This window comes from Aspergillus eucalypticola, assembly GCF_003184535.1.
Source record: "Aspergillus eucalypticola CBS 122712 chromosome Unknown BO83scaffold_5, whole genome shotgun sequence".
Taxonomy (NCBI): Eukaryota; Fungi; Ascomycota; class Eurotiomycetes; order Eurotiales; family Aspergillaceae; genus Aspergillus; species Aspergillus eucalypticola.
In genome coordinates, this window is record NW_020290279.1 from 879,910 (window position 1) to 894,857 (window position 14,948).

General features: G+C 50.7%; 3 protein-coding genes across 3 annotated transcripts; 2 read left to right on the plus strand and 1 right to left on the minus strand.

The window, feature by feature from the left end:
• Positions 1–5,903: 5,903 nt before the first annotated feature.
• Positions 5,904–8,039, plus strand: dspD (putative protein-tyrosine phosphatase; the record flags this gene model as incomplete). The annotated part of the gene is made up of 1 exon (XM_025527310.1): positions 5,904–8,039. The coding sequence occupies one exon, from the start codon at positions 5,904–5,906 to the stop codon at positions 8,037–8,039; it is 2,136 nt and encodes a 711-aa protein (XP_025391184.1).
• A 728-nt stretch (positions 8,040–8,767) lies between these two features.
• On the plus strand, positions 8,768–10,107 carry BO83DRAFT_375986 (putative S-adenosylmethionine-dependent methyltransferase). Its single transcript, XM_025530601.1, has one exon. It carries the CDS (start codon positions 9,016–9,018, stop codon positions 10,048–10,050), a length of 1,035 nt encoding a protein of 344 aa, XP_025391185.1. The 5' UTR covers positions 8,768–9,015; the 3' UTR covers positions 10,051–10,107.
• Positions 10,108–10,195: 88 nt separating this feature from the next.
• Positions 10,196–11,335, minus strand: BO83DRAFT_307107 (putative nicotinamide N-methyltransferase; the record flags this gene model as incomplete). Its single annotated transcript, XM_025527326.1, has 2 exons — positions 10,196–10,746; positions 10,843–11,335. The coding sequence occupies 2 exons, from the start codon at positions 11,333–11,335 to the stop codon at positions 10,196–10,198; spliced, it is 1,044 nt and encodes a 347-aa protein (XP_025391186.1).
• Positions 11,336–14,948: the final 3,613 nt, after the last annotated feature.

The window sequence follows — 14,948 nt, forward strand, 5'->3', positions numbered from 1 at the left end:
CCTTTCCCTGCATTCTGAAACCCTTCCGATATCAAATCTCTAAATCGGGTTCAGACTGGGCATATTCGGACTCGTCCCTCCCCCCCCTTCAACGGTCCAGTTTCAACCCTACGCTCTTCGCTTAGCAACGATCCTCATGGTCCGTGTGGAAGGGTTATACTCCAAATTTTCTTGTGTTGTTTCTCCTTCAGTGAAAAATTCGCTAGCAAGACATCATACATTGTAGGGAGTGAACCATGGTTCACTCCCAACGTCCCGTGGTTGGATCACTGTCAAGCTCGCTATCTTCATGTTTTGATCGGTAAAGATGACTTATGGTCGATGCACGCTGGAATTCGCACACACACACAAATCCAAGTAAATGCGCACGAATTTAGAAAATAGAAAGAGATAGAGAATGGTTATTTCTACCCATCTATCTGAAGGGCCGTCTTCAGCCTCGGCTCGCGAGCCGTTATTGGAATGCTCTATGTCAAACCCTCGGGCGAATTCTACCCACTACACCATAGATCATACTGTACACCGTTCATGACAACAGCTGTAAACAGAAGTTCCATTCAGAGACAGACTCTTGTCATCTTTCCCCGGCTCTAGCTTAACAGTGAACGTCGTAATCTTAATTGATTCTAGATACCTCTCGTGACTGCTCGTTTGCATGCGCTCAGCACTGTACGTCCGGCTTGAATGCTAACGTCTCGGACAGCAGTCCAGGTGACCACGGCCATTTGAGATTGGGCCAAAGCAGGTTTAGGAGTTCGGTCGAATTAATCCGGGCCGGATCTCCCCCGTATTGGACGTAAATGAGAACCAGCCATAGACCGCGTTCTAGCCTGTGGCATCCGATCCCCGAACAGCGAGCAGGACTACTTGCTACGGCTGAATCCTTTAGATCTACGATTGGTGCGGCGACTGTGCTACAGTAGTTGGTCATGTTAGGGAATCAATTTTAAGCGAACTAAGACGAATCATTAGCTTACCTACCACGCAGCCTGGTGCGAGACGTATGAGGGAACGGCGCATTGACTTGCTGTCTCTTCGACTTTGAGTAGCTGGACCCTTTTATCGGTTGCATCCGAACAGGTGTAAACCGGGGCACTTCGCTTGGGTTTCATAACTCGAATCAAAACAGATCGACGGTCAATATAGCTCTTTCAAGACTTCATGGCATTAGCCGATGAGGTAGCAACGCTGCAGTGGAGCGGAATCGCCCGTGCAGGCCGGTGCCAACGGCAGGAAATGCTGTCATGTGTCATGTACAAAGTAGTGCTCAAGATCAGTGACCGACTCGGTAGTTTCCGTCCACGAGGTAGTTGCTAGGTGGTTGAGACGAAACAGCACCGCAAGTCTCCAACCAACCTGGTTCCGCAAGCACCTGGACAGAGCTTGTTGGTTGGGGTAGCTCCTCCAACAAGATTAGGGTTCAAACGTCAAATGATTCAGTGCGAAAGCTGCGAGGCTATTCTTTCGAAACAATCTATCTGAGGGACCTGTTTCACATTAGTTTGTCTAGCTGGTCGGATTAGGGCCAGTTCTGTCATCGGCAGCAGATCGTGATCACGAGGAGCTCCGGCTTGAAGGCGATCGATTCCACGTTATTCTGTAATTATCATGCTGCCTAAAATTATGTGCGCAACCGATTAGTCAAGAATAATGACAAAAGGAGAGATAACTGACTAAATGGTGAGTTAGTTGGCGAGGGGAAATTTTCGCCCACGTACTTCATAATCAAACCCTCCCCACAGCAATCACCGACGTGATGCCGAACGGGCGGTCTAAGTTCTTTAGCTCCGACCAGTAACCAGAAGAGAGAGCCCTGGCCCCATAGTCTCAGATAGACATTGCTGCCACGTGGGATTGGAACCAGAAGGGTCAAGTTTCATCAATTGTCTATAAATCTGTGACATCAGTTGCAAGCACAGTTCGTGCATATCCATGGGATATTGGCCAGTAGATAGGCAGGTCGAGCTGCGAGATTGTTGAGGGTTGACGGCCTGACAGGGTAGCACTGCACCTGCTGCTGCTTCTGCTGCTGCTGCTCGTTTCTATTTTTGAGGAGCCGTAAGCGCGGCAGACTTCGGTCAGCCGTAGACAATAGTGGTTGACCGATAGGATCCTGGCAATCAACGACGCAATGCAGTGCACATCATCGAACAACAAGACCCCATGATTGACCGTAGGTTTGGCATTCAGACGAACATCATTGCGTACACCCACCATGGTCGTTGAAAATTTGAGACCATAGTTAGCTGGGACCAATTCAATCACGTCAAGCGGGCGTTGATCGTCCACGGTCGCGAGTGTTTGATAGGCGGGCGGCGTGTGACGGAGGATGTCGCACACGTGACTGCGAGCCCCATCCGGAGGCGGACTAGTGGCTTAGCATTGGATTGGCGTGTTTCAAGCCGGGCTGAACCCCTCCACCGCCGTCCCCATTGGTTTGACTTAGCGCGCGCCCTCTTTTGCCTGCGTGTTTCAGCTGCAGTGGCCGATGGCGAGGTTTGCAGGTCCGGAACTGTGGTAACGATCCTATCCTTGGGTGTGTCCGAGATGGTTGATACGGAGACTGCGGTTGTCGAGCGCGCTGGTTGAAACAGTGAGATGATACATCCTGCTGAAGGAACCACAACAAATCATCCCGTTCAAGAAAAGAAAAAGCAGAATCCTACCTCTCTTTTCGTTGCGGCGGAGTACTAAGCACCAACCGTGCCGCGGTTTCTCCTCGTCCCACACTGCCAATAACGGACGGTCCACCTTTTCCAGGGGCTTGTCTGGGAAGGTGGATCGCTTCAACTTAGCCCCAGTCAAGTCAGCCTTTGCGTTTCACCTTAGCCTGTGACCCTCCGCGCCGTTACCTGTTTCTCATAGGCTCGATGCCAGAGAGAGGTCCCTGCTGAATCGCCATCCGCATCTAGTAAAAAAGCGATTCTACCCCTCAAAGTTGTATGTTTCCTTAAGTTCTGATCTCCTGCAGTCTACTTTCTCGTCCGTTTGTTTTGGAGGGGGTTGCCCGTGCTTTTTTCTGCTTCTTTTTCGTTGTTGTCTTCTCTCTCAAGCCGGCTTGACCACAAAGAACCCTTTGATTAAGCATCCAGCAAACAACCTTTCTGCGCGAACCGTGCACTCCCCCAGCGGGTCGGACAACCTCCCCAAATACAGTATTATTATTGTTGTGTGTGTGCAGAAGGTTGCTTGGATACGTAACCTGCCGGGTCTGTCTGATTATTACTACCCTCGTGGGTTGAACAGACAGTATTTTCTTCTGTGTGACTTCTGGAAGTCTTCTTACCCATTTCTTTTCTTCTGGTCTTCTTCTACCCTGACCGATTGTCCACACTCCTTATTCCTGTACGCCCGGAGCTACCGTCGCTACGCGCTCTGCAATTGTTTGCCCGGTGTACGGATTGAAATTCTTCCAGGAGTCACTACTCTCACCGGCATATTTGATCCCAAGCCTCACTCCGGTTTTTGTTGAGGCTGAACGGACCATTTCCTTCAGACAAGAGGAAGAGCTCTACAGGTATGTATACAGCTTTTATTTTTCATTTCATCATTATTTTCATTTTACAATATCGTCCCTGTTCCGGTTACGTTGCTGTTTCCCTTCTCTTCCTGGGTTTATGTCATCTCTGGGTCCTTTCACACTAGTCCCCCCATCGCACTTCACTGCCTCTGTTGGTTTGTTCCTGGACCAACTATCGTTTGCGGTCTTCCCAGTGGCACCCTATTGTGGAGACTATTTTACCTTTTCTTTTTATTTCCCTTTACCTTCCTTTTCCAGTCAATCGAATGCTTTTCTCCTGCATCTGGACTTCTCCGATGAGGACCTCAAAGTGGAAATGGGGAGACCTCGACAGAGTCGGCCAGATCTCAGATATGGGAAATGGGAGTGAAAGGTATTGAAAGATTGATTGAGAGTGTGAGTGCGAGCGTCGTGAGTGAGTGAGAGAGAGAGAGCGAGAGAGCAAGAGAGAGCACAGAAAGCAGAGAGACCCCAAAAAGAATGCCCCGTCACGATTGCAACTCATGATGCTGGAGAGGAACCCCCAGTTGATTTTCATGACTTTTCTCCACCCCCCTTGTCGCCGTATCGGAACCTTACCCACTCGGTCATCACTTCCCAGTTTTTCCCATCCAATTCCTTCCGTTCCCTTCATCCCCCGGGCGATGGGGCCAACCTGAGTGGTTACTTGCCACGACCAGGCCGGAGGGGTGGAAAGGGAAGGAAGAGGAGGAGGATGCTGGGATGCGGTGGCTCTGACATGCCGGTGTTGGGGTGAATCTGGCATCTGATTTGCGTGCTTTTGGCGCCCATGATGCACATTCCAGCCTTTGCACACCAACCCGAGCGGCTAAATTTAGAGCTGCAGGCGCTGGATGTTCTGCTTCGACCGGGCGTTGATTGGGTGGTACCAACTGGCTGAATGGGGCTGTTTGGTATCCACTTTCACAGCGTAAAAGCTGGTGATTGGCTGGCTGACAGCAACACGGCCGGCCGGACCCAATCAGGACATCCGCCCTTTCCCTTTCCCGTCCCAAAACGAACTGCTACCTTTTTACTTTTTCTTTTCTGTTGCAAGTTTGGCAAGTCTGGCAAGTCACGGCGTCTTTTCCCATACCGTGCGGTGGTTTATTCTTAGCGCTCGGGTGGGTTCGGTTGCTTATTATTTGCTGCCGTTGCTGTGACTGCCGCCACTGAAAAAAAAGAACCTACTGCTTGTGCTGCTGCTGTTGCGGTTACTGTTGTTTGCTGCTGTGGTGCCTGCCATCGGGAAGACAGACAGACAGGCTCTAGTCTAGTAGTACTTCGTGCTCTGTCACTCACTCTCTCTCACTCTGTCTCGCGCGCTCTCTCTCTCTTACTACTCTCTCTTTCGCTCTTTTCCCTTCCTTTCTGGCTGGCTCGACTCACCCTCGATCTTCCTCTTTTCCCTTTCCCCTCTTCTACCTTTTTCCCCTCTCCTCTTCTTACCTTCCTTTTCCTTCCTTTTTTTCTTTTTCACCAAAAAAACTAAACCCCCTCTCCCTTCCCCCCCCCCTCATCACAGGGACTTGCTTCTTTATCCACAAGTCTGCTTTTCTTTTCTTTTGGGTGGGTGGGCAGTCGTTCTTTGCTCCCTTCCCTCTCCTCTTCTTCTTCTCTGTGACCGAGACCCTCCCACAACTGCTGCTTCTTTCGTCATTCCCCGGAGGAACGACTGCCCACACAATCACCGGGCGGCTATTCCTCCCAGTTGCATTGTGCCCTCCATCACTTTCCAGAAAACCTCCACCCCCCTTGGTTCTCTGCTTATTCTTTTCTTTCTGTTTTCTTTTCTGCTTCTTGTCAATCCCTCATTCATCTTAATTGTCTATTTCCGATTTCGACTTTCTATCCATGTCGCCGTTGTTGCTTCCCGTTGACGTTATCAATAACAATCCTTTACGCCTATCACTGACAACATCCTCCAAATAAAGAGGCAACAGTTCTCTTGCGGCATTCCTTGGTATGTTCCCAGTCTCGGACCTTGTTGGGATCCCTCTGTGAATGGCTTTCGTCCTATCCTTCTATCCACCATCTGCTGCTGCTTCTCCCCTGGTTCTCTTACAACCGCCGGTAGCTCTCGTGGTTTCATTTCAAGCTGGCCGATCGCCATTCTGGTTTCACCCTCCTTGCAGCCGTGCTTGCCTCTCTGCCATCGAAGGTCAACATAAGCTGAAACATGGAAGCTGATTGTCCTCTGTCCAAAAGGTCATTTGCGCTGGTAGCAAGTGCGACTCTATCTTGTTTTCCCCGGGCTGGTGGCAATAATTGTGCTACGGCTACATTATTTGCGCCAGCGATCTATAGCAGCTGCGATCCTGAGAGGGTGTCCCCTTTCAAACGCAGGTGTACCTCCTCATCTCCACCCTCCCCGGGCCTCACGATGCCTGTGCAAACCAGCTCACCGTCAGCCCCGGATTCGTTCCCTTCTTTTATGTCTGTGTTTGGGAGGTCGCCCGAGTTCCCCGACACGAAGGACCGAACTTCACTCGTCAAACCACTTAGGGTTCCGACCAATGTCACAGTCAACACATTGCGACGCCCACTTCCCTTTCAACATCGCGAAAGTATATCATCGATGACATCAGGCTCCACTGATTCGTCGCCCACCACCACCATCTCCACCTTCGATCCTCCTTCGGCCGTGGATACCTCCCCGAGCTCCTCGCCCGAATCTCCGTCATCCATGCCGTTATCATATCCTACCTTTATGCCAGTTGCCCACAAGGCTGAGTGCCAAATGCACTCGGCGACTCCGACCACCGACTTGAAACCGTCAACGGATAGCCAAAATGTCGCACGGCCCGACTCCCCCGGCAGGCGCGCACGCAACCTCAAGAATCTTTCTCTGAGAATGCCTCTGCCATCGCAAGGGTCCCGCCCACCTATTGCAACGGCTTCTGTCGTAGAAACCACCTCCCAACACCATCTTTCCGCCCCGCCTTCCCCGATCCATGTACCACCCAAGGGCATGCGCCGCAAGCCCGCCAATCTTACGATCCGCACTCCCGGGTTTGATCGGTCCTTTTCAAGCAACGGTAACGATGTGCCGCCGACCCCGCACGCTTTGCGCCACACCGAGTCGTCCCCGTCCCTCACGTCAGTGTTTTCTCCATCATTCGGCCCGAAGGGTGGCATGCAACTGCCCCGACCGATGACCCATCATGGTGCCCGGCGACCGTCGGGTGCGTCAGAGAGCAACCTCTCCCCTCTGCAAACGGTGCCCGACGAAGGATCGGGAGTGCTGCATGAATTGGAAGAGGAGGATGACCACCTCGACTCGAGAGAATCGACGCGGCGCAGCGAGCGAGGTTATCCGAATGGACCGATCCAAATCTATGACTCTGGCGTCTTCCTGTACCTGGAGCCGACCGCGCAAGAAGCTTCGCAATTTGATGTGGTCGTGAATGTGGCCAAGGAGGTGGCAAACCCGTTCACCGCGACTGCTGGTAGCACCGGCACGGTGGTCAGCACCTTGCGCAATGGGTCGGCCAGTACGAAGCGACTGTCCACTGGAGAACCGTGGACGGCCATGTCCGATGCATCCTTCAAGTCTGCCTTTGAATTCCCCCAAAATGACCACTCTTCGCCTGCCACACCTCAGAAGGACTCGTCTGGACCGGAATATGTCCACGTCGGTTGGGACCACAACTCCGAGATTCTGGATGATCTTTTCCCGCTGTGCGAGTTGATCGATTCTCGCATATCTGAAGGTAAAAAGGTACTCATTCACTGCCAGCTGGGTGCTAGTCGATCGGCATCGTTGGTCATCGCCTATGGTCTTTACAAAAACCGACAGTTGGATTTCAACTCGGTCTACGAGCTTGTTAAAGAACGTAGTCGCTGGGTCAGCCCCAACATGAGTCTGATCTATCAGCTGACGGACTTTCGCTCTCGGCTACTCCGCGGCAAGCTTTCGAAAGCGGCCCCGGAGGAGTGGTTTGTCGGCGGGGCGCGCAGGTGCTCCGAGCCTCAGCCACTCCAAACAGCCAGGACAGATGTTTCGGAAGCCAGCACGCCGGGCTTTCTCAGTGGCAGTTCGGATGCGGAGCCAGCTTCGTCGAACGGCCTTTCGCAGTCGTCGATGAGCTCTCTATCGGTGTCCTCCAACCAGACGACGCCGCTTTTGATAGAGAATCTGGGCTTCTCACAGTCGCTCTCACACAAGCGCAGCTTGTCTCCTCGGCCACTGCCCTTCCGGCAGGCTACTTATCACCTGGGGCCGACGGGCAAAACTCTACAACCTGAATATACCGCGCCTTCGTGGCGTCCCGAAGGCGGGCCATGTTCTCTGGCCAAAACGGACGTCTTCGTGCAAGACATGCCAGATGGAATGAACTCGCTTTTCTCGCCGAGAACCACTGGATTTCTGGCCCCGCCTCTTTCACGTTCTATTGCCGACTGCCTCGAGGACGACGGTCCCCACGGGCTGCGGTTCGGGTCGCGAGTTGCAGACCCTCGATCACCGCCTCCAGGCAATGAGCGCCTGATCATGAGGAATATTGATGAGTTTCTGTAATTCTGCCATAATGTCCAAGACAGATTGTCTTGAGGACGGGCTTCCGGGAGCTACGTCCAAGAAATGATTCCATGACCATATACACTTGAGGTTTACTCGTGTTGACCTTGTCCCATCTCTACAGCTTTCATTATGATCTACTCGATCTACCGTCATTCTCTCTTTTCAGCTGTGGTGGCATTTTTCTCTTTCTATTCGCTTCTACCATTTCCCTTTTTTTTTTTCTCTTCTGATTTGATGACTTGATGACCAAAGCGGGCTTACGGTCGTTATTCTTTCGTTCATACATCTGCCACAGTGCAATTTCATTCCCTCGGTCAACCAGCGGTCCATGTTGCATTCAAGGCCGTGCGTCGACATTGCATGCGTTTGGTCAACCGGCGTCCTGGGTGTTAAAAAGATGATAAAAGGCGGCGAAGAGTTGCCTGGTAACTTGTAATATTATTACTGTTCGTTTGTGATGCACCCTGTGTATTCGTCCACTCATTCTGTGTTGTCGATATTGGCATTTCAGCTGCGAAATACCCTGGGGCTAGTGATTGAATCAAAGTTAACAAGAACATTTACTCGTAGGAGTGTGAGTGTAGTTTGTAGTATAAAGTTTGTATGGAGTTTACTTGGTAGTTGTAGCGGGTTTAAAGCGGGCCGAGTGCCGAGCGGCTGGCATTGAACCTACTGAAACGTCATGCGGGTTGGACTTGTGAATTTTCGACACAGCCAAACTGCCTCTGATCAGAACACAAGGACAGTCTGACAATATGGCCGACGACAGCCATCCGGCGCATCTGTCGCCTAGCGAACTAGGCACAAAAGACTAGTAAGTAGCAGCCAACATCAGCATCCATCCGGATACGAAAAAAACCAACGAAGTTTTCATCCACTCTACCCCGCTACCCCTCATACACCATACCCAAATTCCCCTATTTCGACCACCATACCCCCAAAAATCAAGCATCTAAACCCCTCTTCTAACAGAATGCTCTTATTAAAATTATATAGCTGGGAAACCTTCTACGCCCGCACCCTCTCCCACCTCTCCACAAAACACACCACCACAAAACCCACTCCCAACTCCAAACCCACCACCTCCTCAGACTCAGACCCTGAATCTGAAGAAGATGAAGAAGATGATATAGATGACGACTCCGACCCCGGCACATCATGGTTCTCGGAACACAATGCGCCCGATAAAGTCCTGCAGTTTCTCACGGACGAGGAATTTCCGCTTGCGCCGGTGAACACCAACATTAGTAAAGACAATGGTGATGAGCAAGCTCCATCTATCCTCGACCTCGGCACAGGCAACGGGAGCATGCTCGCCCTGTTACGCAAAAGAGGCGGGTATAAGGGTGTTATGGTAGGGATTGACTACTCCATTAGGAGCGTGCAGTTGGCGAGGGAGTTGCAGAGGTTGAGGATTCACTCGGCTTATTTATCTGACTCGGAGGATGAGGGATCTGATGGGGATGATGAGGGGGGTAAAGAGGGGAATGGGGAAGGAGGCGATACGAATATTCGATTCGAGGAGTGGGATATTTTGCATGGGGATGTGTATGAGACTACTACTACTACTACTACTACTACTTCGGAAGAAGGTAGTAATGGGAAAGGGAAGGTGGATTGGTTCCCGTATGATAAGGGCGGGTTTGATATTGTGCTTGATAAGGGGACTTTTGATGCCGTTTCGTTGTCGGATGAGGTTATTCCTGATGCTGATGGTGCTGCTGAAGGGCATGCGTCGGGAAAGACGGTTCAGAGGAGAGTGTGTGAGAGATATCCGGGGATTGTGAGGGGGTTGGTGAGGAAGGGTGGGTTTGTGGTTGTTACGAGTTGTAATTGGACCGAGGAGGAGTTGGTTGCTTGGTTTACTAGGGCTGATACTTCTTCTGGTGGTGGTGGTGGTGAGGAGGAGGATAAGTTTGTGGTTTGGGGACGGGTTGAGTATCCGAGGTTTAGGTTTGGGGGGAGGGAAGGACAGGGTGTTTGTACGGTGTGTTTTCAGAGGGTATGATTCTAGTAGAAGAATAGATTTGGTATAGAGTTATATAAGTAAGTATAGAAGGTATATGTGAATGTCTATGTCTTGGCTCTCGCTGTTGTAGTATCTATGCTGTGTCGTTGTCGTTACTCATGGCGCATCCATCCATCTACCCATCTTAGTTATCGTCTTTCTTCTTCAAAAGCGCAACCACACACCACCGTCTCCTGTTCTCCGGTCCCTCTCCCTCCCTCTGCGCCACCCACTCGCGACGCACCTCGCGTCCATCTTCCTGGCCCGCAATCAAATCCCGCTCGTAGATCCGCTCAATCTCCAATCCCGTCTGCACTGCCGTCTCGAAAAAGCCTGCGACAATCGCCCGTCCGGTATGAAATCCAGCCACTACCCAGACCCGCCCGCCAGGGGCAAGGAACCAGCACATCGTGCGCGCGAGGTTCTCGTGCTGCGAGCGCATCCAGTAGCAGTCTGCTGCGACGATGCGGTTGAAGCTGGCCTTGTTCTGCACGGCCCAGGGATCGGTCTCTAGGGTACCCCATTCGTGGGGTTGGATTGTCACGGTCGTCGAGGTTGATGACACCTTGGGGGAGCGTAGGTTGTGGTCCAGGTTGAATTTGATGGCGCCTGATAAGGCGGGGGAGGAGGGGTGGTCGGTTGCTGTTACGGTGGATGCTTGGGCGAGGGCGCAGACGACGGATGGTAATGCGGCGCCTAAAGGCCCGTTAATATGTATGTTTTGTGGTGTTTTTTTCTTTTTTTTCAAAGTATTCTGGGGGAAAAGGTAAGTAGGGTAGGAGGTACACTGACCAGCGCCTAATTCCAACACCCTCTCTCCCCTCACCCTCCACATGGCAAGCTCATCCGTACTCTTCAATTGCCCACTAGCTTCCAGCTCATCGGCCTTCTCTACCGCCTCGGCAACAACCATGGCCGCGCTCCAGAGGAAATGTGCAAACAGCTTCCGGCCCTCTTCGATATGGTTGACCTGGCTGTCGGGGCGGGGTAGCCCCTCCGCTACCTCCTGCGAGCGCTTGCCGCTCTGGGTTGGGTACGAGGGGACCATGATCTCGAGATCGCCATAGCGCGGAGACGAGTAGAGAAGATGCTGGCCTGGATCGCCGTGGAAAGAGGGTGCATCATCTGGGAACAGGTGTGGGAGAAATGCGGCGAAAAGGTCTTCGGAAGATTCCTCCGGGTCGGCCTCAGTCTCGGGGTCGGCGAAATCGGGGCGAGGGGCAGAGTCCTCGGAGTTGGGGAGGGGATGTCGACGAGGAAGAGGGCGAAGGCGCGAGTGAAGCATTTCTGCTTGGGTCTTATTATAGAGATTTGTCTCAATAGTTTTCTCGGAGGGGCGCGTGAGGGGGAAAAGAGGAGTTTGAAGTGGTTCTACTATAGACACACGGTGGGAAATTGATTGGTGTACCCACTGCCGCTGCGGCCAATCGGAGACAACAGTGCCTGAAGTATAGGGCCGTCCCTTTTTTGGGGCGTGAAAGAGAGTTGACTATCCATGGTTATTTGGGGGTGATGTGCAAGGTGGAGTGTTACAATGCGGGCATCTGAATATTCTAGAGGCGCGAGGAAGATTAGCTTCTCGCTGTCCGGAGAATTACTGAGCCTTATTTTCCTAAGTCAGTCGAGCAGATCTAGATGGTAGAAGTTGGTTAGCTAAATACTTTGTAGCGACAGTAGTTAGCAGTGCTTTGCTGAATACCAACGAGAGGGGCTGCACTATGTGCCCGACTATAAGACATTCCATTACTATTTCATATTATCAGTGAGGGTCGAAGGCATCTGATGCAGTGCAGCAACGGTCGCATCTCACCCACTGCACTCTGAGCAAGTGACTCTCCTCCGTTGGATCGAATCACCGGAAATCCTCAGGCCCGATCGACAAGCCGATCCTGACTTGATGCTTACCTTACTTTACTAGTCGTTCTCTTTTCATGTACCTGGCCAACGCTCGTGGTAACTTTGCTGCAGAAAGTATCGCGTATCACAGGTCAATGGATCGGTCGGATGCTACTCCGGACTACAGCTGATGCTCCGAGCGAGTCAACCCACGTTTGGTTGAAACTCCTCATACCACCTGCGAATTTAGTACGAGTATCATACCATACCTTTTGAGGTGCTTCTATAAGACCTCTCGTTAACGTGGTAGTCTGCTATAAAGATACCCGATTGTGTCCAGGTTCCCCGCTCGGTTGAGGGCCAACGGTGATGATTGACCCAGCTTTCAGATCCTTCTTCTATTACTCCTCCATCTGTAATTGAAGATGATCTTTGAATATTGACCTGTCGACGCGACGTGTTTGTTCATGGCCACATTGTCAACAACGAGACACAGATCACCCTACATTGGTGGCATTGTCCCCATCCGAAACGCTGGCAATCCGTGTCGGTCTTCCATGTCGGCAATGCACTTTGAGGACAAAGTTAATGCGAATCGGAGCTGTTCGTTGGGTATATGCTGTGGAAGAGCCAAGTCAGCACCGATTGATCAGCTCATGCATCATCTATTGACATGGCCCGTCTGATAGAGCAATAACACAGAGGTTGACGCGTTGTTAGTGACCAGAGGCACCTCAACAATGTTGCGTGGGAAGGATAAAGGCCCTTTTCGTTGCCCGAGACCACCCAGAGCCGTGTTTGTCGAACAGAAGGCGGCCAATCGTACTGCAACGGACAAAGGCGTAAGTTATTCTCAAAGGCATCACGGTAGTTTTAGAGCGTTGCTTTGTAAGTGCAGCGCACCACACCCCGATCGCTAGTCAGACATTTAGTCGTTGACTAACTGGTTAAATATTGACTAGATAGTTGTCCTCTGATAACCCCTCCCCTCGACGCGCCAGGCATTCCTATTTGTAACGATGGGCGGCAATCGCTATCAACTGATTTGGACCTCCTGGAGGCGCTAGACCCAAGCAGGCAACTTGGCTGGGCTGCCATGGAGGGGGTCTCAAGATAAGGCCGTGACCCCGTCATATTACATTACCGGTACTCCAAACCGGGTGGCAGTTCCCGGGCCCCTCTGTCAATCATCCGTATGGTATCGTCATCCGCGATGATGTCATCTCCCCACTTGCAGGCCCTAGACCGGTCCATCGCAGCGTAATAAATTACCGTATGGTCATGGCCACGGGGCGGGCACCCCCGATCAGCAAAAGTGAGTGAGTGATTTTTGGTGGGAAAGTCAGTCACTTAAAGTCAGTCATCCATTCATTGTACCACAATGGATCGATTACTGGCATTAGTTCGTTTCCTCTGATTCTTTGGGAGGGAGTGAAAATCATAATTGTCACCTGTTGGATTTCTTTTCCTGTTCTTTCTCTTTTCGGAGATCATTGTACCTGAAGACATACTATTCTTTTTTCTCACAAGACTTTTTTTTATTTTTGTTCTAGGCCGTCTCAACTATTTCTTAAAAGGACAGCAAGGCAAGAAAAGAAACAAAAAAGAAGCAAGAAAAAAGTTTGGGAAAAAAGAAAAATGTCTGGGGTGTCACCATCCATACCAGAGCTGGTGGGCTGCTGCTGAACGGATGATCAGTCCAACAGGTGACGACGGACTGGGAACTACACTTGTCCTTTTGCGACAGATTTCCCAGAAATAGTAGACAGCCAAAAAAGCAAGACAGACAAGCAGAAACATTCCATGAAAGCTCTCCGCGGATTATGCACCTTCTGGACCATTCTTGTTTTCTATTTTCCTTCCTTTTTCTCCTTTGTAATAATTGTGTGTTATCATGACCTAAATAATCTGTTTATTTTTTGACTAGATTTTTTTTTTCTCAATGGAACCCTCCAAGGCACTGGTTGATATCATCTATCCATCCAGACCTGGGTCTCCCGTTCCCTTCCAGTCCACTTCTCTCGGAACCCCGGTGCGAGTGGAGCAAATCACATCACTTGCCTGGTTGTTCTTGTTCTTGCTGGCCGCCGGTTAGTCAGGAACCAGGGCAAACCCTGACCAGGATGGTGAGAAAGAAAAATAATAACAATAATCAGCAGAAGATCCTGAAGGAATTTCAATCCTTCTATTGAATCAATCAACTGTTTCAAAGTAAGAAAATCGTCAGGTTGACTGCAAACCAGCGGCAAATTATTTTTTTTTTTTAGTGATTTTGCCCGAAGCTGACGGATAAGCTGAATGGCGAAATTAAATGGAGCACTTTTAGCAACTTTTCCCAGTGTCTGATCGCCCGAACCCCCGCATTGCTCAAGGCCAACTCCTGGACTTGGACTAGCGAACCCAAAAAGGGCCAAATTGGAAAAATGGCGACACCCCCCGCAAAATAAAAGTAATGAAATTAAACAAAAAGAGGAAGGAAGGGAGTAAAAATTACCTTAAAATATTTAGATCAATACGGGAGCATATCGTCATTCATCATTGAATTTAGTAGATTTCCGGTAATTCTGTAAAGTCGCAGTAATCGTACAATGGCCTCATCCAATCAAGGGCTGTAACCCGTCCCAGCCAGACGGCCTCGTGCTGCCATCCAATCCGTCCATCTTTGCATCGCCCTGCAGCTTTTTTTGTTAACCACTCACTAGTAACAGTAGCTGTTTAGTCGTGACTGTCTCTGGTCTGTGTCTGTGTCTTGTCTGTCTGTCTTGTCTGGGCTTGTCTCCTCTTTCTCCTCTTTTTGTCTCTTTCTCTCTCTCTCTCCTCTAAACTTTCCCTCCCTCTTGTACTTCTTCCTCCTCCCCTTCCATCTTCCACTTCTAACTACCTCTACTTTACTCTTCCACTATTTCCTTCTCCCCTTTCTTTCATTGATCCACCCATCTTTCTCTCCCTTTATCTACTAAATCTATCTCGCCCGCCCATTGACTCACCCCCCTCCCCCCAATTGCCCCCGTGTCTGACTACTTTGCTTGTGCTTGGGTCCTGAACCTTTTTACCCTTAGCCT

Coding starts and splice junctions, on each gene's coding strand:
- BO83DRAFT_375986 (XM_025530601.1), top strand. CDS start 9,016: ATGCTCTTATTAAAATTATATAGCTGGGAAACCTTCTACGCCCGCACC.